The sequence below is a fragment of the Caretta caretta genome, chromosome 3 (assembly GCF_965140235.1).
Source record: "Caretta caretta isolate rCarCar2 chromosome 3, rCarCar1.hap1, whole genome shotgun sequence".
In the NCBI taxonomy this organism is placed as follows: Eukaryota; Metazoa; Chordata; order Testudines; family Cheloniidae; genus Caretta; species Caretta caretta.
In genome coordinates this window covers 136,419,702-136,441,564 of record NC_134208.1, presented here as the reverse complement: position 1 = coordinate 136,441,564, position 21,863 = coordinate 136,419,702, and the positions used below count along the sequence as shown (strand labels likewise).

At 42.0% G+C, this 21,863-nt stretch overlaps 1 protein-coding gene across 4 annotated transcripts in view; it reads right to left on the bottom strand.

Moving 5' to 3' along the window:
• MTR (5-methyltetrahydrofolate-homocysteine methyltransferase) overlaps nt 1-21,863 on the bottom strand; it is a 71,817-nt gene that overhangs the window by 41,182 nt on the left and 8,772 nt on the right. For 3 of the 4 annotated variants that reach the window (XM_048843781.2, XM_048843782.2, XM_048843784.2), the window contains 9 exons: nt 21,104-21,196; nt 20,876-20,982; nt 20,260-20,319; nt 19,369-19,463; nt 7,864-7,964; nt 6,651-6,712; nt 5,182-5,249; nt 3,632-3,711; nt 1,582-1,694 (listed from right to left, as the gene is read on the bottom strand). In XM_048843781.2, the coding sequence (XP_048699738.1) occupies nt 1,582-1,694; nt 3,632-3,711; nt 5,182-5,249; nt 6,651-6,712; nt 7,864-7,964; nt 19,369-19,463; nt 20,260-20,319; nt 20,876-20,982; nt 21,104-21,196 (779 nt within the window). The remainder of the gene's footprint in view (nt 1-1,581; nt 1,695-3,631; nt 3,712-5,181; nt 5,250-6,650; nt 6,713-7,863; nt 7,965-19,368; nt 19,464-20,259; nt 20,320-20,875; nt 20,983-21,103; nt 21,197-21,863) is intronic. The other variant, XM_048843785.2, reaches the window with a different exon arrangement.

The window sequence follows — 21,863 nt, the reverse complement described above, 5'->3', positions numbered from 1 at the left end:
TTAAATTTTAACTATCAGAACAATTTAGAGTCATGATGGATTCTCCATCACTGACAATTTTTAAACCAAGATTGGATATTTTTCTAAAAGAGAGATTCTCTAGGAATTATTTTGGGGAAGTTCTATGACCTGTGTTATACAGGAGGTCAGACTAGATGATCACAATGGTCCCTTCTGGCCTGGGAATCTATGAATATACCTACCCAGAAATCATTAGTACTGCAAAGCTGTTGTCATTTGGTCTGCAAAAATGTGATGATTTAGTCACAATGGCCTATTAGTGCCTTCAATTTTAAACACAGTTAGCAATGGGTTTTACTGAAAACTTTACATGGTCACAATCAATTTTAATTGCAAATGATTACTGGAAAATAGCCTCCTGGAATGGACTACAGTAAGGACCTGTAAGTCACAAACTAAAATCTTCTTAGCCTCTAAGGGTAGATCTACACAGCAAAGAAAAACCCGCAGCTGGTCTGTGCCAGCTGGCTCGGGCTCACGGGGCTCAGGTTGAGAGGATGTTTCTTTGCTGTGTAGACTTCTGGGCTCGGGCTGGAGCCTGGTCACTAGAACACTTCAGGGTGGGAGGGTCCCAGAGCTCAGACTCCAGCCCGAGCCCAGAAGCCTACACAGCAATGAAACAGCTCCACAGTCTGAGCCCCACAAGCTCGAGCAGGCCAGCCGTGTAGACATACCGTATGTACTTCATTATTGGAGGCTGTTCTCTTGTTTATTAAGCTGCAAAACAATGTGTGTGTTAGGAGGGGAATATTAGAGTCCTTCTTCCGTTATTTGAATGCTTATGTCTGTTTGCTTTGTTTTTGTCACTTGATTGATCTGGGGGGCAGAAAACCAAACCACCTTTCTATTGCTCGCAGCCCCAACAAACTGTGGTTCAGTTTTCCTCATCTCATGCCAGACTCAGCTGCTACATTTTAGGAGGTCTCACTCCAACCAAAGCTCTTATCTCAATGGTATGAAATAGAACAACTTACTTTGGGGGCAAATCTTCAGGTGGTATAAAGTACCATACTGCCATTTGCCTCAATGGAGCTATGACATTTACACCAGCTGAGGATCTGCCACTTTGTCTTTTCATTTTGAGCTGGCACTGTTCTAAGTTGTAGTGACCAACTTTTCTTGGGCACCTTTCCTATAAACCGCCCCATCCCACCCCTTCTGCTCCCCCTCCCCCTTTCAATCTCTAGCTCCAGACTGCTGAAGATACAGCACAAATCAATAAATATTTATTTTCTTTCTATTTTCTCCCTGGCTATATAGCTAGTATTAAAGGAGAAACAGCTCTTTCAATAACACTAGCTAACAAAGAACTTGGCAAAACCCTAACTGTGGATTCATCAACAGCTATTATGCTCAGCCAGGAACCTAAGTAAGGAAGAGCAATGAGAAAAAACCAGGAAAACTAAAGAGGAGATTTTACCTTCCTATAGCTGGCATGGGAGGAGGGCTATATGTAGACCTAGTAAGTAACTAGTAATACAATGCAATGGAAAAATACTGTAACCATATAATTGTTTAGAAAAAGTAGTGTTAGAAGCCTAACTTAAATGGGATGCTCACTTCATAGTTGCCTGCCATGATGAGCTTAGCAAACTTCTTTGATCCTGCCACATTGCAACGTTCACCAATGTTAACGAAGTTGGTGTATGGGCCAATTCTGAAGGGCTCAAGACCTTAAAGAGACATTTTAGAAAAAATTTGTAAAAATGCAGAGAAAAAATGGAAACATTGTAGAGAATAAGCAATTTATTGTCAGTCCAAGAGATAAGACCAGGTTTATTTGTGGGAATGTGGATCCCTCAATTTATCAAGCTGAAACTGGAAATACATCATTTCGTCCGCAAAATTGTCATGGCAATGGACAAAATCTTTTTCAACAGCAAAATTTTTAATTGCAGGCTCTAGCAGCTGTATCTCCTTTACAAAGGGTCAGAAAATACTGGTGTAGGTGGGCCATCGCACGAGTATGCCGATAGGAGACAGCCTCTAGAAGAAAGAAACTCTACACAGCCACACCCTCAGGTATCTCTAGCATCCTGATCTTGTAGTTCTTCTGGGCATATCCCTCCCCATCAACACCAATGGGGCTTTGCATGTGGAATGGCTGCAAGGTTGGTCCTTAGAACTTTGTAGTTGCACTATACACCATACGTAATAAACCAGCCCTAGCTGTAATTTTCAAACTTAGGTGCCTAACTTTAGGCACCTGAGTAACTGGCTTGAGTTTCAGAGACAGCGATCAAATGCAGCTTACATGGAAACATGTCAATGGAACCAGAAGGTGCTCAACACCTCTGAAAATTAAGCTACTAACTGTATCCAAGCTTGAAAACACTATCCCAAATTATGAGCACCACAAGTTAAAATAATGATAAATGGCATATAATATTAATTCCTCAAGAAGATTAATTAATAATGCTGAAGACAGGGCTTATTTCCAAACATGCAAATGCCTTCATGTGACTTCATACTGTGACATTAAATCCTTCTGCTACCACTTTGGAAATGTGCCCAACAAGGATGATGAGTAACTTACTAACTGACTCCCAAGGGCAATGGCTAATTTGTCTAATTAAAAATTTCCCAATTCATTAAAAAAATATTTAGAAGCTTTTGTCCGCAAATACTGTATATTGGCCTTACAGCTGGATTTAAGAAATATATCAAACAAGGTTCCCATTACACAGGAAACATAAGGTGGTATGGCCCTTTAAGAGTCTGCTCTCTGTCTGTGACTAATTAGCTACATCCCAAGATATGGGTCTGAACCCAGAGATCAGGCAGTATCCTGCAGGTCTTTGATAAAAGGACAAGCAGCAGCAGCTCAGTTGAGAGTAAGACCTACAGGGACCAGTTAGGCTCCTACTGCAGACCCTAAGCCAAGACCCAATTTGTTTAATGTATGCTGAATTGCTTTGGTTTGGAGAAATCAAACCCAACCCTGAAGAGACAGGACTGAAATCTTGCTACTGTTGCGAATGTTATATGGTCCCCTGGCTAGAGAGCCGGCCCAGAGGCTTATAGAGGGTTTTGGCTAGCTGGTGTGTATAGAGGCAAACTGGGTTCAAAACCCACATTCTAGATTCAGATTTACCATGGGTTAATTCCATCCGCACCAGTCAAGCGGTGTTACAAACCTGAACCAGCAGCATGATACAGTTACAGGGCATTTCCCTAGGATCAGGAGACCTGGCTTCTATTCCTGGCTCTGCCACTCACCTCCCACATGACCTGCAGCACATCAGCTCACCTCTCTGTGTCTAAATTTCTCCATTTGCACAAGGGATAAGCATACTTATCCTTTTGTGCGAAGTGCTTTGAGATCCATTGGTGAAAAATACATAGGCTATTATTAAACAAGACTGAGGCCAGTGTAGGTCGGGTCTAAGAGACATTTCTACTGATTATGAAGTTGATAGTTTCACTAATTATTTAGCTGTAACTCGAGATGGGCCCAAGCTGTGAACTTTGGATCTGCATACACAACTTTCAGAAGCCGGTGTATTTGGCTATGGAGTTGGGATCTCGCCCATCCTTTCTGGTCTCTAGAGAGCAGTAACTCAGTACATGTCACAAGATGAAAGTCTCAAGCTGTTATGCTCTCTCTTACCTGACAGCAGCATATATCCTTCTGAAACGAAGGAGGGGGGAATGCGAGGTTTACATGTTTTTACTGCTTCAGCAATCTCCCTGAATAACAGAAGGAGGCAAGAAAAAGCTCCGGAGTTAAGAATATAATTTAATTAAAATCAAAATCCTCTGTGTAATATTCAAATGAAATGTACTAGAAAGAGACACCCCTCTCCTCTGTAATTCAGCCCTGCCAAAGGGTAACACATTTCATTTTGTGCAGCCAAAAGCAAAAATAAATGTTCTTCAGAAATATGTTATATCCAAATTGTAGTAAGTGTATGGAGCTAAAGACTTCTATCAGATACAAAATGGAAGATCACCACCCCCTCATTTACTTATGGGTAAGGCTACGCTTATGTCATGGAGGTCACCAAATCAGTGACTTCCACAGACCTCCATGACATTTTCTGCTTCAGCCCCTGGGGCCAAGGGACTAGAGCTGGCAGCCAGCGGGTCCCCGGCACGGTTACATTGACGGGCAACAGACTCCTCAGGTGGCTCTCCTCAGGATTCTGGCAACAGCCTCGCAGGGGGAGAGGGGGAACTCCACAGCTCCCAGCCACCATGGCGGCAGAAGAAACCATGGAGCTGCACCAACAAAAGTCACAGACAAGTCATGGCTTCCATGAAATTTTATTTATTGCCCATGACCTGTCAGTGACTTTTACTACAAATAACCAGGACAAAAATCTTAGCCTTACTTATGGGTGGACAGAGAGATTCTCCACACTACTGCTCAGCCCCAGAGGTTCCCATCCAAAATCCTGACTTCTCGAACATGGATTATTGTGTAGCAGCAATAAGGGATGGATTTCACTAACTCTCTGAGCTGGGATGCTTCTCCTAATGGCCCTGAGGCAACCCAGGATGAACACAACTAATATGACAGCATGGCCGTCTTCCCTCTCTTGGCTTCACAATCAACTAAGGGTAACGTGCCATGCCTCCTACACTTACACAGGGCATCAGAGCAATGATGGCTCAGAAGGGTTAGCTTTTCCCTATCCCTGTGGGAGAGGGGGTCTGCCTCTTGTGAACACTGAAGGAATAAATGCAGGAAGGATGTCTTCCAAATTACTATTTCTAGTGAGGCTGTACTGAAACATTTCTCCCGACCAGATGGGACTGTCATTTTAACCCTCTCAGATCCTTGCCATGGCTTTGTCTCTTTCTTCCTTTTCCCTTTAAAGCAGCTTTGTAGTATTATCCCACAAAAGCTACAGGAGCAGCACAGCAGAGGAAGGAAAAGGAGAACACAGGGTTTTATTCTGCAACAGTTTTAGTCAAGACAGGGGACCAGGTATATTACACTTGTTTTTACCACCCTCCAGCCCCTGCAACAACAGGCTACTAATGCAGGAGCACAACACTGTCTGGCCCACAGGCTACAGCAGCTCGATCTCAAGTGGGTTCTCTACTCTTTTTGTGAAGAGGTCTTAACCCAAATCATGGAACTCCAGTTTGGAGGAACAGGGACATTTTCCTTTCCTGTGCATTTGAATAGACTAACATGACCTGTGAAGTTACCCGATATGTGCTGGAGTGGTACCACAGCAACCTCCAACTATGTTGACCAAACCATCCAAAGCAAAACTCTGTGTGCAAGGAAAAGACTATTTAGTTTCAAGTTGATAACTGCATCCAACAACAGGCAATTCACAAAAACGAAGGTAAAAAAAAAAAAAATCTATATTCTCTAAATATCAAGCAAGCTAAAGCTCCCTAAAAAAACCGAAATGAAGCAATGTTACTGAATTAAACCCAACTCAAAGTAGTCCATTGAATTTTACCCCTCTGGTTTTCAGTATCATTACTTCCCCGTAACATTTATTATTCCTTCCTCTTTATTCACTCCCAGCTGCTAGTATGGCAACCCTCTTGTCTCTGGCCTAAAAGCTGTGGACCAAATTTGCAAATGTGAGTGTAAATCAACACACAAGGCCAAATGTTCCACATTGCTTCAGATGCTGCCCTCCTGATGACACTTTAAAGCCCACACCCTTCTGCTAATCTCAGGTGGACAGCAAAGGTCAAATACCACTTTGCAGAGTAATCAATGGAAAAACCGGTGTCCTGGACAGCTCTTCCTCTCCCAAAAGTGGTTATAATGGCTATGACTGTGCGAGATAGTGCCAAGTGCATAAAGGCTGCTCAGTTTGCATGCACAGTACTTAACTCCCTATTTTACAAATTGTTTTGAAGCACTTGCATATTACAAGATAATATACAAAACTCAATTCACTTTTATTTTGATTACTTGACAGTTAACAGTCAGTAGCTAGCTTCCTCCTCCATCAGTGGGAAAATCCTCTTGGAAACCAAATTTCCAACTGTTGTAATTTGTGTTGCCTGCCAACTCAGGCCAGGGTTTCTCAACCTGGGGGTCATGATCAATTGTCAGGGGGTTGTAACCACCCTGCCCTTCCTTTATTGCTCTATAAGATCTTTGTTAGATGGGAGGGGTGTCCCAGGATGGAAAAGGCTGGAAATCATCAACATAGGTTAGTGTTACCTAAGTGAGTTTCTTTTCCCACTGCAGGTTTCCTGTACAGAAACTCGGAAAAAAAAAAAACACCCACCCACTGAGATTTATGTTCACAGTTAATCACAAAAGAGGGTAAGCTATTTCCAAAAAGAGAGGGAGTGAGAGAGTGAAAGAGTGCAAATGCTTGCAGATCTCACAAGCTAAGCAACCTTCCTGCTACTTAATGGGCGGGGAAAAAAGCCAGAATGACTTAGGGTTTCAAAATTCATTAAATAGAAGTTTCTCCTGATCTGAGTCAGCAAGTGCCACTACTCAACAAACTGGTTACAAACTGCTGGAGAAAAGTGGTGTTTGTAACATACAAAAGAGACCCCAGCTAAATACCCAGGTGATACTTGCCTGAGAACCAATTAACAAAGTGCTACAGTAAGACCGCATAAAGTAAATGCAGAGACAACCATGTTACTATTACTGTGACAGGTAAAACCTATTCATGAGAAATATTCCCTACCTTTATATGCTTGGCAGTCACTTCAGGGGTTTCGTCGTAACCTCCAAAGGCATTGGGGAGACCTTGAGAAATATTTTTAGATTATTACAATGTGCTTAAACCACACAAAGAGGAGACATTTAAAGCAGCTGCACATGTAGAACTAAAATGCCTTATTGCACTTGTGATCATTCAATGAGTTATTAGTTGCTCCTGAAGGTGACTTCACTTGTGATTCCTCATTACAACTAATTTTTTTTTAAAATGTTAAATTCTAAATGTTTTTCTAACTCACAGTAGTCATGACATTTATTTCCTAAATAGTTGGAAAGTGGAATGCAGTAAGGTAGGAAGAAAGTTTTGGGGGTTGTTTTTAAAGGAATTATTTCCTTTAACCTAACACCTATGCTGCTATAGCTACTGAGTGCTGTTAAAGTGCCATCATTTCCTTTCAACTGAGCAGTTGCTACACTTCTAATAAATAAAAAATGTATTAGTCTTTTCTTAATTACAGAGTTGGGAGTAGTAGTCTGACCTGGCCTTAAACTACTTGCTTTTCAGAGTAATTATTTTCTTTTCCAGGCATCAAATCCTGCCTCTAAGCGGGAAATAAAATTTTGGATAGTAAAAGAATAAAGAAAAGTTTTGGAGCAAACTGCTAGAATATCAGATACTTGAGCTGCTAGAAAATAAAATCAGTTTACATATGTGTTACCAAAGGAGTTTTGGGTAACGGAGGTTTATTTCCCATCCATCCCTACTTCTCTTTCACAGAAAATGTTTGCTTAAAGCTGCTTGGGGCAATAAAAGAGCCTGATCCTTCAAACTTTATTCACATAAGTAGCCCTTACTAAAACAAGTAGCTTGAATGACTTCATTGGGACTACTCAGAAGAGTAAAGGTTGCAAGATTGAGCCCCAAAAAGATTTAAATTATCCACCATTCACCTGAAACTGCTCCGACTGAAGTGGATAGGTATAGCTGCTCAATTAAACTTCGAGATACACCCTTTAATGAGAATGATCAAATAATTCACACTATACAAGCTTCTAGGCCAATAGCAGCTTTTTTGGGGTGCTGAAATATAACAAAAAAATGGAGTGAAGATGATGAGCTACTACATTGTGTACACTGTGACTGACCTGTAAATTATCTACCTGGTGTATTAATTCTAGTGGTATGGAAAGGCTGGACTAGTTCCCTTTGTGTGTACACACACGCACACAACACACACCTGCATTGGGATAACAGATGATGTAGGCCGTCGTACATTTCCCAATTGTTTCAATGAAGGGCCTCATTTCCACTGCCCCTAATGCACAGTTTAAGCCAACACTGAAAAAATAAAAATTGCATTTATTCCTGGTTTAAAGCAAAAACAAACACACCACAACAAAGAAACACTGGCAACAATGGTACTACTCTCCCACTAGTAACAGTATGTCTGTTAAAGAAAGGAAACAGATTTTATCTATCTCTATGTAAGACAGTGTACAAAGTACCAAATGTGTTTTTGATTGGTGCGTGTGTATATTATATAAAAAATTTCTTTATACAGAAATTAGATACAGTGCTCCTGACAGCTAATTTCTTAGTTATTATCTACTTAAAAAAAAACAGTTTTCAGGTGCCTAAGTAGCCCCTGAAACCACAGTTAAACTTGCCCTCCCCTACCAAAATCTGAAATGGCTCCCCTACTTCCTCCCTGCCTGGTTCACATCTACAGAGTGCGGCTCTCTGCCATGTGCCTGCTGCAGCTGCACGTACTCTGGCCCAGGCTGACCACACTAAGGTTTGCAAACTGGTTGGGGCTCAGGAGCTGCAGAGAACCAACATTCATCCCCATTCCCTCCTCCAGCTGCTGCTAAGGACAGAACCCAAAGGTTTTGGGTGATACCTCCTACAGTACCTGTGGCTCAATTAACCCTCTCTAGCATTGAGGTCCCCTGCTCCAGATTGACCACAGTGAGAGTTGTTGTATTATAGCTCTGAGTCTCCAAAACTTCCAAATAGCTGACTTTGCCGTGTGCAAATGGCTAAATTTAAAATATAATCACAGAATCTTAGGACTGGAAGGGAACCTGGAGAAGTCATCTAGTCCAGTCCCCTGCACTCATGGCAGGATAAGTATTATCTAGACCATTCCTGACAGGCGTTTGTCTAACCTGCTCTTAAAAATCTCCACAACCTCCCTAGGCAATTTATTCCAGTGCTTAACTACCCTGACCATTAGGAAGTTTTTCCTAATGTCCAACCTAAACCTCCCTTGTTGCAATTTAAGCCCATTGCTTCTTGTCCTATCCTCAGAGGTTAAGAACAATAATTTTTCTTCCTCCTCCTTGTAACAATCTTTTATGTTCTTGAAAACTATCGTCATGTCCCCTCTCAGTCTTCTTTTCCAGACTAAACAAACAATTTTTTCAATCTTCCCTCACAGGTCATGTTTTCTAGACCTTTAATCATTTTTATTGCTCTTCTCTGGACTTTCTCCAATTTGTCCACATCTTTCCTGAAATATGGTGCCCAGAACTGGATGCAGCACTCCAGTTGAGGCCTAAATAGCCCAGAGTAGAGCAGAAGAATTACTTCTCATGTCTTTCTTACAACACTCCTGCTAATACATCCCAGAATCATGTTCACTTTTTTTGCAACAGCGTCACACTGTTGACTCTTATTTAGCTTATGGTCCACTATGACCCTCAGATCCCTTTCCGCTGTACTCCTTCTTAGGCAGTCATTTCCCATTTTGCATGCATGCAACTGATTGTTCCTTCCTAAGTGGAGTACTTTCCATTTGTCCTGATTGAATTTCATCCTTTTTCCTTCAGACAGTACACGCTCAGATTTAAAGTCATTAACCATTCATATTCTTTAAATAGTAATTTTTCCCCAGAAGTTTGCAGTTGTTTATTGTTATTATTAGTTTATTTATTGGCTTAAGTTTTTTCCTGTTGATTTTCTGTGAATAAATGTTGCACCGGTGAGCTGACATAGATGAAGTTTAAAACTGATCCGTATATATTTTTATTCTTCTTTTAAGGATAACAGATAAAACACACATTTAAGTGCATATTGTTAAAAAAAAAAAAAAGTGTGCCCACAAGATGCATAGCACAGCTCCCCCCACCTCAGTCTAGCCCACCTCAGCTCTCCCACTGGGAAGAGGCTGGAGCTACCCCTGCAGAACTCACAATATATATTACTTTCCTCATGCTATCTAGCAACCTGCTCCAATTACTGTATATACTTGTTCATAAGCCGAGTATTTTTGGTAAAAAGGTGATGCATCAAAGAGCAGGGGTCGGCTTATAAAGTGGTCTACACCAAAATTTGATTATTTTAAACTCTATGAAATCATTGAATTGAATATCTAATATATTGTAATACTGAGCGTCTGCAGGCATGGAGTCCCTCAGTTCCCTGTGGCCGTGGTTCGCCGTTCCCAGCCAATGGAAGCTGCGGGAAGTTCCCACTGGCTGGTAACAGCAAACCGTGGCCACAGGGAGCTGAAGGGCTCCGTGCCTGTGAACGCTCCAGGTAAACAAAACGTCCCGACCCACCTGCGGCTTACTCTGATGGGCCGGCAACCAAAGTTTGCCAACCCCTGAAATATAGGGTCGGCTTATGAAAGAGTCACGCAGTTTTTAACCTATCCATCTTGGGGGGGGAGGGGGTCAGCTTATAAACAAACGGGCTAATGAATGAGTATATACAGTAAGTACCGCCCACTTTCCTCAGGGAAGTATGTAAAAGCTTCATTATGTTTGCAACGTCCCATGGGAACATCTTAATTTTGCTCTTCTAGAATATTAGCGTACTGAGGCACAAGCCTGCTGCAACACTGGGAATGGTAAAGCAAGGTTTGAAATCAAAGTGCAACTGGAAAGTGACCATATATCCTGGCAACATTTGTGCCTACTGCTTTCTACACTGTAGGTGTGAAAGTACAAGCAGATCCAAAATGCTAGGATTTAATGAGAAAGAGGCACTGCCTTCTGCTACAGGAAAAAATGGAGACGACAAAGATCAAAGAACTGCCTTAACCCATCCAGTTTAGAAACATTTTTCCTTGCTAAAACATTTTTAAAATTTGGAAGAAACTGCGTGCATCAGTTAAGTTGTCTAGTGACAGCATTAAGCTTGTACAACTGAATTTACTCACCAGATATATCCTATGCCTCACTGATTTAGACATAAGAACATAAGAATGGCCATACTGGGTCAGACCAAAGATCCATCCAATCCAGTATCCTGTCTTCCAACAGTAGCCAATGCTCGGTGCCCCAGAGGGAATGAACAGAACAGGCAATCAAGTGATCCATCCTCTGTCGCCATTCCCAGCTTCTGGCAAAGAGAAGCTAGGGACACCATCCCTGCTCATCCTGGCTAATAGCCATTTATGGACCTATCCTCCATGAATTTATTTAGTTTTTTTTTTTAACCCTTTTAGAGTCTTGGCCTTCGCAACATCCTCTGGCAAAGAGTTCCACAGGTTGACTGTGCGTTGTGTGAAGAAATACTTCCCATGTTCGTTTTAAACATGCTACCTATTAATTTCATTTGGTGACCGCTAGTTTTTTGTGTTATGAGAAGGAGAAAATAACACTTCCATATTCACTTTCTCCACAACAGTCATGATTTTATAGACCTCTATCATATCCCCCCTTAATTGTCTCTTTTCCAAGCTGAAAAGTCCCAGATTTTTTAATCTCTCCTTATACGGAAGCTGTTCCATACCCCTAATCATTTTTGTTGCCCTTTACTGAACCTTTTCCAATATATCTTTTTTGAGATGAGGGGGACCACATCTGCACGCAGTACTCAAAATGTGGGCGTATCATGGATTTATATAGAGACAACATTATATTTTCTGTCTTATCTATCCCTTTCTTAAGGATTCCCAACATTCTGTTTGCTTTTTTTCCACTGCCGCTGCACATCGAGTGGGTGTTTTCAGAACTATCCACAATGACTCCAAGATCTCTCTCGAGTGGTAACAGCTAATTTAGATCCCATCTTTTTATATGTATAGTTGGGATGATGTTTTCCAATGTGCATTACTTTGCATTTATCAACATTGAATTTCATCTGCCATTTTGTTGCCCAGTCACGCAGTTTTATGAGATCCCTTTGTAGCTCTTTGCAGTCTGCTTTGGATTTAATTTATCATCTGCAAATTTTGCCACCTCACTGTTTAAGCCTTTTTCCAGATCATTTATGAATATGCTGAATAATATTGGTCCCAGTACAGACCCCCGGGGACACCACTATTTACCTCTCTCCATTATGAAAACTGACCATTTATTCCTATCCTTTGTTTCCCATCTTTTAACCAGTTACCCATCCATGAGAGGGCCTTCCCTCTTATCCCATGACAGCTTACTTTGTCTAAGAGCCTTTGATGAGGGACCTTGTCAAAGGCTTTCTGAAAATCTAAGTACAATATATCAACTGGATACCCCTTGTCCACATGCTTGTTGACCCCCTCAAAGAATTCTAGTAGATTGGTGAGGTACGATTTCCCTTTACAAAAACCATGTTGACTCTTCCTCCAACAAATTATGTTCATCTATGAGCTGGACAATTCTGTTCTTTACTATAGTTTCAAACAGTTTGCCTGGTACTGAAGTGAGGCTTACTCACCTGTAATTGCCAGGATCACCTCTGGAGCCTTTTTAAAAAAATTGGCATCACATTAACTATTCTCCAGTCATTTGGTACAGAAGCCGATTTAAATGATAGGTTACAAACCACAGTTAGTAATTCTGCAATATCACATTTGAGTTCCTTCAGAACTCCTGAATACCATCTGGCCCTGGTGACTTATTACTGTTTATCTATTTGTTCTAAAACCTCCTCTAATGACACCTCAATCTGGGACAGTTCCTCAGATCTGTCACCCAAAAAGAATGGCTCAAGTTTAGAAATCTCCCTCACATCCTCAGCCATGAAGACCGATGCAAAGAATGCATTTAGTTTCTCTGCAATGGCCTTATCGTCCTTGAGCGCTCCTTTAGACAACATTACAGCAGAGATCTTTCACATGCATAAGCTTCTTGAACAATTTCACCAGCATGAGGCACAAACACATTTTCTTTCAACATCAGATAGGCAAGTGCCACTCTTAGGGCCCTCTCCTGAATCCAAATAAAGCCAACATTCCTACACTGATGTCCAAGGTAATGCTCCAGGCATACAGAATAAGACCTTTAACATACTTTGTTCCCTGATCTCCCATTCACAACAAGCCATGCTTCTAATGGACTCCAAGTCACCCCTTGTCATTGAAAAAGTCAGAGTGCTAAACTGACTGGCTCTTACATTGCTTCTGAGGGATAAAGGTGAAAGGAGCCTTCCCCTAACCAGGCATATCAGCAGTAACTCCTAGTGGCTGAAGAGGGACAAAAGCTACCCCAACGGGATGGGACGGAGACAGGGGGGTGCTGGGACAAGACCATGGCCAATAGCCAGCTGAAGTAGCCTGCCACAGAGAGGGCTGTAGGGATGGTACAGTGTGTATACTCCCATGGAACTTCCCACAGTTCAGGGGCATCTCAGCTCGGGACTGGGGTGGGTAGGAAAGAAGTCAAATCAACTACTGTATGTTTCTTACATGTACCTGGGTGGGAATTATGCAGGTAACTGAATCAGAGCAAAAGAATTTGCATGCTGACTGTGTGATTACTGAGAAGTAACTATACAGGCAGTATACAAACCACTGGGCTCCAGTTGGCTTCTAAACAGCCAGAGAGTGGGGATCTGCATACTGTCCAATTATTTTTCCATAATTGAACATGCAACTCCCCTTACTCTAACTGGTTGTGGCATAAGAGTTAAGTATGTAACTTTATAGCTTTTCTGAACTCTGTTTGGCTTGGAGCATTCTATTTAAATATACCATAGATTTCAAGGGAATCATTTTACCACCCCCCACTGATTTTTGTGTTTAAGCATGTACAGGTTACACACAGATAAGTCACTTATATGGACCCCCAGACACACACATCATGCACTATGGAGCAGGGAATGTGTCATTACAAAGATGGGAAGACCATTTATTTTCATGATATAAGGAAGGGCTCAGTCAGGATAGCTGAAGCAAAGTAAAGATAAGGATAGTTAATGAGGCCATCCATGCCAAATGTAGATAACAGTGTAGATGCAATTGCATTTATGTCATGTTCGATTTATAAACTGGCAGTTCAGGGTTTTTTTTGTTGTTTTTTTTCAGGTTGTCTCTTCTTAGTAACCAGCTGCATTTCCCTCTGCCTTATCCCAGCTCCATCTGTCTCTCTCAACACAGGCTCATCTGTCGTTCTCTCTTTGCCCCACCTCAATGGGGAGATATTTTAGCGGCAAGTAGCGTAATCGATGAATGAAAATATTTTGACACTCTCACTGGATTTACCACGTATCAGGTACCAAAACCATTTCTTCAGACCTTCTGAAGGAGGGGCGATCAGTGGGTTATCTCAAGTGCCTATACACAAAAGCACAAAGCCTGGGAAACAAGCAGGGAGAACTGGAAGTCCTGGCAAAGTCAAGGAATTATGATGTGATTGGAATAACAGAGACTTGGGTGGGATAACTCCCATGACTGGAGTACTGTCATGGATGGATATAAGCTGTTCAGAAAGGACAGGTAGGGCAGAAAAGGTGGCGGAGTTGCACTGTATGTAAGAGAGCAGTATGACTGCTCAAAGCTCAAGTATGAAACTGCAGAAAAACCTGAGAGTCTCTGGATTAAGTTTAGAAGTGTGAGCAACAAGAGTGATGTCGTGGTGGGAGTCTGCTATAGACCACCGGACCGGGGGATGAGGTGGACGAGGCTTTCTTCCGGCAACTCGCAGAAGCTACTAGATCGCACGCCCGGGTTCTCATGGGAGACTTCAATCACCCTGATATCTGCTGGGAGAGCAATACTGCGGTGCACAGACAATCCAGGAAGTTTTTGGAAAATGTAGGGGACAATTTCCTGGTGCAAGTGCTGGAGGAACCAACTAGGGGCAGGGCTCTTCTTGACCTGCTGCTCACAAACCGGGAAGAATTAGTAGGGGAAGCTAAAGTGGATGGGAACCTGGGAGACAGTGACCATGAGATGGTCGAGTTCAGGATCCTGACACAAGGAGGAAAGGAAAGCAGCAGAATACGGACCCTGGACTTCAGAAAAGCAGATTTTGACTCCCTCAGGGAACTGATGGGCAAGATCTCCTGGGAAGATAACATGAGGGGGAAAGGAGTCCAGGAGAGCTGACTGTATTTTAAAGAATCCTTATTGACGTTACAAGGGTAAACCATCCCAATGTGTAGAAAGAATAGTAAATATGGCAGGCGGCCAGCTTGGCTTAACAGTGAAATCCTTGCTGATCTTAAACACAAAAAAGAAGCTTACAAGAAGTGGAAGATTGGACAAATGACCAGGGAGGAGTATAAAAATATTGCTCGAGCATGCAGGAGTGAAATGAGGAAGGCCAAATCACACCTGGAGTTGCAGCTAGCAAGCGATGTTAAGAGAAACAAGAAGGGTTTCTTCAGGTATGTGAGCAACAAGAAGAAAGTCAAGGAAAGTGTGGGCCCCTTACTGAATGAGGGAGGCAACCTAGTGACAGAGGATGTGGAAAAAGCTAATGTACTCAATGCTTTTTTTGCCTCTGTCTTCACGAACAAGGTCAGCTCCCAGACGACTACACTGGGCAGCACAGCACGAGGAGGAGGTGACCAGCCCTCTGTGGAGAAAGCAGTGGTTAGGGACTATTTAGAAAAGCTGGACGTGCACAAGTCCATGGGGCCGGATGCGTTGCATCCGAGAGTGCTAAAGGAGTTGGCAGCTGTGATTGCAGAGCCATTGGCCATTATCTTTGAAAACTCATGGCGATCGGGGGAAGTCCTGGACGACTGGAAAAAGGCTAATGTAGTGCCCATCTTTAAAAAAGGGAAGAAGGAGGATCCTGGGAACTACAGGCCAGTCAGCCTCACCTCAGTCCCCGGAAAAATCATGGAGCAGGTCCTCAAAGAATCAATCCTGAAGCACTTACATGAGAGGAAAGTGATCAGGAACAGTCAGCATGGATTCACCAAGGGCAAGTCATGCCTGACTAATCTAATTGCCCTCTATGACGAGATAACTGGCTCTGTGGATGAAGGGAAAGCAGTGGACGTGGTGTTCCTTGACTTTAGCAAAGCTTTTGACACAGTCTCCCACAGTATTCTTGTCAGCAAGTTAAAGAAGTATGGGCTGGATGAATGCACTATAAGGTGGGTAGAAAATTGGCTAGATTGTCGGGCTCAATGGATAGTGATCAATGGCTCCATGTCTAGTTGGCAGCCAGTATCAAGCGGAGTGCCCCAAGGGTCAGTCCTGGGGCTGGTTTTGTTCAATATCTTCATTAATGATCTGGAGGATGGTGTGGATTGCACCCTCAGCAAGTTTGCAGACGACACTAAACTGGGAGGAGTGGTAGATATGCTGGAGGGTAGGGATAGGATACAGAGGGACCTAGACAAATTGGAGGATTGGGCCAAAAGAAATCTGATGAGGTTCAACAAGGACAAGTGCAGAGTCCTGCACTTAGGACGGAAGAATCCAATGCACTGCTACAGACTAGGGACCAAATGGCTAGGCAGCAGTTCTGCAGAAAAGGACCTGGGGTGACAGTGGATGAGAAGCTGGATATGAGTCAGCAGTGTGCCCTTGTTGCCAAGAAGGCCAATGGCATTTTGGGATGTATAAGTAGGGGCATTGCCAGCAGATCGAGGGATGTGATCGTTCCCCTCTATTCAGCATTGGTGAGGCCTCATCTGGAGTACTGTGTCCAGTTTTGGGCCCCACACTACAAGAAGGATGTGGAAAAATTGGAGAGAGTCCAGTGGAGGGCAACAAAAATGATTAGGGGACTGGAACACATGACTTATGAGGAGAGGCTGAGGGAACTGAGAAGAGAAGAGAAGAATGAGGGGAGATTTGATAGCTGCTTTCAACTACCTGAAAGGGGGTTCCAAAGAGGATGGATCTAGACTATTCTCAGTGGTAGTGGATGACAGAACAAGGAGTAATGGTCTCAAGTTGCAGTGGGGGAGATTTAGGTTGGATATTAGGAAAAACTCTCTCACTAGGAGGGTGGTGAAACACTGAAATGTGTTACCTAGGGAGGTGGTGGAATCTCCTTCCTTAGAGGTTTTTAAGGTCAGGCTTGACAAAGCCCTGGCTGGGATGATTTAATTGGGGATCGGTCCTGCTTTGAGCAGGGGGTTGGACTAGATGACCTCCTGAAGTCCCTTCCAACCTTGATATTCTATGATTTACTCTCACAGCAGGAGCTGACATGAGGCTGGCACCATGTAACGTTTTGATTTTGAAAGTACGCCTATTGGAAACCTGGAGCATGCTTACCCAATTTAAAGGCAAAACGTTGTACTTCCTAACCAATATCACCCTCAGATCAGCTCAGCCCCCTCCCCCATCCCAGGCAAAAAAGTCTGAGAAAATTAAATGACCCTTTCACCATGCCCCAAAGGCCAACAACCTTAGGCCAGAACTTGGTGAAATTACTGCGGTTAGTATAATAAGCAGCAGTTACAGTGCACCATTACTGTGGCCATCTCTTCTCTTCCCCCATTTGTTTGTTGTAGCCACCAGTTGTCTCTTGTCATTGGCAATGGTTGTAAAGCTCTTTGGGGCAGGAAATCTCTGCGTGTAAAGCAGTTAGCTCATGAGAGCCTTGCTTCCCCGAATGTGGCTTCTAGATATGACCACAATACATACATACAAACAGGACTCTGTCAGACCAAGGGAGGAAGCTAATCCCACAACTGAGGGCTGTTCATAGAGAATACCCTGCCACCTGTCCTCAGACGCTCAATTGTAAGAACTGTAACCAGCAGTTCCTCAGCCAATATCAGCTATGCTGATTGTGCACAGAGTGAGTGTGTATAAGATCCTTAATCAAAATCAAAACAGTGACTTACAGATCAAACTCATTACCCCAAATCATGTTCAGGAGCAAACTGAAAGCATGTGCAGATGTCCAAGAAAGGTATAATGTGCTCCCTACAGGGAGCACAACTAGACACAGACAGCCAGACTCATTTACACCACTTTGGTAACGTAAAGAGACCTTAAAGTGGGGTTAAGTGTAACTCACTCTCATTTTAATGCTTCGTCTGCCATGGCAGTGTAAAGTGGCATTAGCATAAATCGGAATCAGGCCCAGAGTACTGTATTAAATGTTGTTTAATACAGTCCTAGTTTCTGCTCCAGTGCTCCTTCTATCCTCCCTAGAGACATTAGAGTCATGAGTACCTTGTCTGAGGCTGAGATCTGTGCCAAGCATAGATCTCTATGCTGTGATAGTGAACGAATCAAGCAGCACCCTGTTCCAAGCAACTCCATATGTTACTTCTGCAACACAGTCTGGTCTGGGAAAGTGGATCTTCAAGGGGGGGGGAGGGGGGACATGTCAGAAAAGCTGGGTTCGTTGTATGTTAGTGCAGTCTCACACTTCTGCATCACGGAGATGACAGACTATTTTTAACTGGGATTTTGTTGTAAAAAAACCAAAGAATGGCTTGTCACGACATACACCGAGTACGTGTCTAATAGCAAATGAAAATATTTAACACTGCAGGAAAATTTTGCTAACTACAGGCAAATACATAAAGATTTTAAAAAAAGTAAAGAGAGAAACAGGGAGAAAAGGATACAGAAAAGCACAAGGATGGGGGGAAAAAAGGGGAAAGCATGGTTACATGCAGGGCTCTGTCTTATGCAGCGGCCAAATTTTACAGAATCTAAGCTTTCATATAAAAAAAATTTTTAGCATTTATGTTTGCATGGAGAAGAACATATTTTTATTAAATAATCACCTAGAAGTGTCAAGTGTTTTTCAGAACAAATACACCTTTTTGAGAAAAAAATTTAGTGAACATTTGGAATTTTGGAAAAAATCAGGGAAAAGGATGCTGCAACGACATCTCATGACCTGGCCCTATGATCTGACACTGGAATCTTTTCTTTACTTGTTTCCCCCCTTTTTTGTAACTATTATTTGTTTCCTTCACCAAATCTATCTAGGCCCAGTCTACCCCAGATATTAACTGTTTGCAAAGTAAATTTGAAAGTCTAGGCTTCAAATCCAAGCACAGCTTCTGACATTAATTTTAAAACAGTTTGGTCTTGTCTATATCAGTCAAACTCCATTTTCCAATATGGTTCACAGTCCAATGTGGATCAGGCCTCAGTTCACACATTATTAGGGGCGAAGAAGGTAGAGAAGTGACTCTCTTCAGAGAGACAATGGAAAAGCAGCTTCATCTCTCTACATGAGAAAGCAGTTATTTCACCTCCTGCCTACTTTTGAAGACAGATATCATGGGACTCACTTAGGTCCTGGCTACACTGGGTTCAGAACCACACCACTAGCATTTGAATATTACTGTGCTCATGGCCAGTTGTTAGTTGCAGGGTTCTAGCACCATTTCCCTTATCACCATGGACAGGAACTTTATTAAGCTGCATAACAGTAATAAGGACTCATAAAAGAGGGGTATGCTACACCATGGTTCTCAGGAAAAATAATTCCTGGTTACACTAGACAGGGAAACTACACTACACTAGCGACATACACGGTTAAATATGGTTGCAGATAGCATGGTTAAGAATCTCCTGTTGACGGGGCCTTATAAAACTTACCATTACTGTCTGGTCTTAGAATAATGGACTCAAGAAAGCACATTCTCTTACCAAAGTGGCTCACTGTGGGATACACTAATGACAAATGCTTCTCCTGTCTGGCCAGAGAGAGTGCGTCCACTCTTATCTACAATAGTTCCAGAAACCTAAAATACAAAAGGGATTGGAGGTGGGGGTGGGGATAAGAACATATGTTATTAATACTGCCCTCTCAAAAGCCAAAGCAAGATGAAGAGTGTTTGGTTCCAAGTGATGACAGGCAACCCATGCAGGAAATCAGAATATTTTTTTCTGTGCAACCTCCCCAAACGTTCTAGCAAGTAGAAAGAAACTTCTGACCAAAGAGCTTCAGAAGGCCACTTTGCTAACCTTTATTTTCAATAAATAAATAAAATCTCTTGGGATGTACAGTTTGTTGGTTGATGTTAACAGCTAAGGATCCTAACTGCAATCAGAGCCCGCCTCCTTCCCTCACCATCCATAACTTCTATATCTGTTATTATTTAAGCCCAATCCTGCACTGTACAATGCACAAGCAGATCCTTGGGCCCACATGGAATCTCCCTGAAGTCACAATACAGAGAAGAATTGGGCGCATTAGATTGTAAGCTTTCTGGGGAAGGTACCAGAGTTTCTTTTAAAAAACTCATCTGTGAAGGGCCATGAGAAAGTATGAAGCTTTATAAATAATAATGCTTTGACCTCAAATTCTCCTATAAAATACAGAGAGTAATGTTTTCCCACTGTCCTAAGGATAACAATACAAAAAAAGCAATTCTAGAAAACATACTGACTTTTTGCATGTTATACTGTGTGTGTTTTGTTTTTAAAAAATGGACCCATGCCATCACCAGCTGAGCTGCCACCTCAGTCTTGTTAGGGAACCACACATAAAAACATTAGATCATTTCAGCTAAAGTTAGTAAAATGTTTTGTGCTTACAAATATTGGTCTGGGATCATACTCTTCCTCAAACAGTTTCTTGAGAGCAAAGAGAGCTGCCTGTTTAATAATAAAGGTTACAACAAGTTAATTCAAGTTAAGGCTTGAATAGCCTTTTGCACAAAAAACTTACTATACAATATTGCTAGAGATTCTGGAAGAATTTACTACATTCAAGGGCATTCCTTCACGCCCAGAAACCTCTAGGTTTTCTCACATATTGTGGTGGTATCCAGCAGCTAGGCAGCCCGAGGCTCTTTTAGACCCAAAAAAATCACACCAATGCACTTGCTAAGATTTGTACACTGTTATTCGTCACTCACATTTACAGCATGTAGGATAACCAAGCTTTTAAAGTCTCTGTGTGTTTGTTACATACATCTACTATATACGTCCAGAGTGTGAATTTAATGTGTTTCATACAGTTGCATATATTCTCAATGCATAACCCCTACATATGATCCATTTAGTCCACAATAGTTTCCACAGAATTTCAACATAAGATGGATCAGTAATATATAGGGAAAATTCTTGCCTTAGCTCCCACACCAGAATTTTTTATTTAGGCATTTAATAAAAGGTTCAAACCACTTCCAAGTTTTCCCAAAAGTCTCACCTTGGCATTGGCTGTATCAAATATGGTTTCTACTAACAAGATATCAACCCCTCCATCTAAGAGTCCTCTGGCTTGTTCTTGGTATGCTTCAACCAGCTCATCAAAAGCTGTAAATAAAAATTAGTTTAAAGTGGTTTGTCTCATATCTTTATGACATATCGTTAGCTAAAGACATCTTCTTGTAACGTATCATAAAAGGTAGAATAGAATTAAATTACAAATACTTACTGATGTTCCTATAGTCTGATCTTTCCACTGAGGGAGACACAGAGAGCGTTTTGTTTGTAGGACCCATAGCACCAGCAACAAATCGTCTACTCTCTAGACAAGGGAAGAAATGTCACTCATCAACTCTAGCCACCTACAGTCATAATATTGTAACCATCACTTAAGACAGCATGGCAACAATGTAGATTTAACTCAGAGTGTCCTGTTCCAAAAGCACAAGTCCCCACCACTTGGGATAGAGGAGAATCTAAATTAGCTTTGGATTGTTGAGTAGTTCTGATTCTATCCAATAAGGGTCAGCAGTATTTACAAACAATGCCATTGCAAGCCATCAATTCAGTCCAAGCTTTATGGCGCTGTGCTGTGCATTTAAAAAAATCATCAGGCAACAAAGAGTACTTTAAGTTGCCTGATCATTTTTAAATGCACAGCACAGCGCCATAAAGAAATACTGCAGTGCAATATAACAGATATTTGAATCGCTACATTTAGTTACAAAGAACAGTGAACCACTTTAAAAAAAAAAAGATGTGCCTTAATTTTATATTTTTATTATATTTAAGATCCAAATCAGGGAGGTATTGTCTGGACAATCTAATGACAGGTTTATAAACAGAAAATGCAGCTTGGTGTTAGAATGAGAGAGAAAACTTGAAGACTTCTAAATTACGTTATCCCTTTATCAAGTGTTCTTGTTAGATCGGTAGGTCTCTACTAACAGAAATGTAGATGAAGAAGTCATTTTTAGGAACGACTGCCC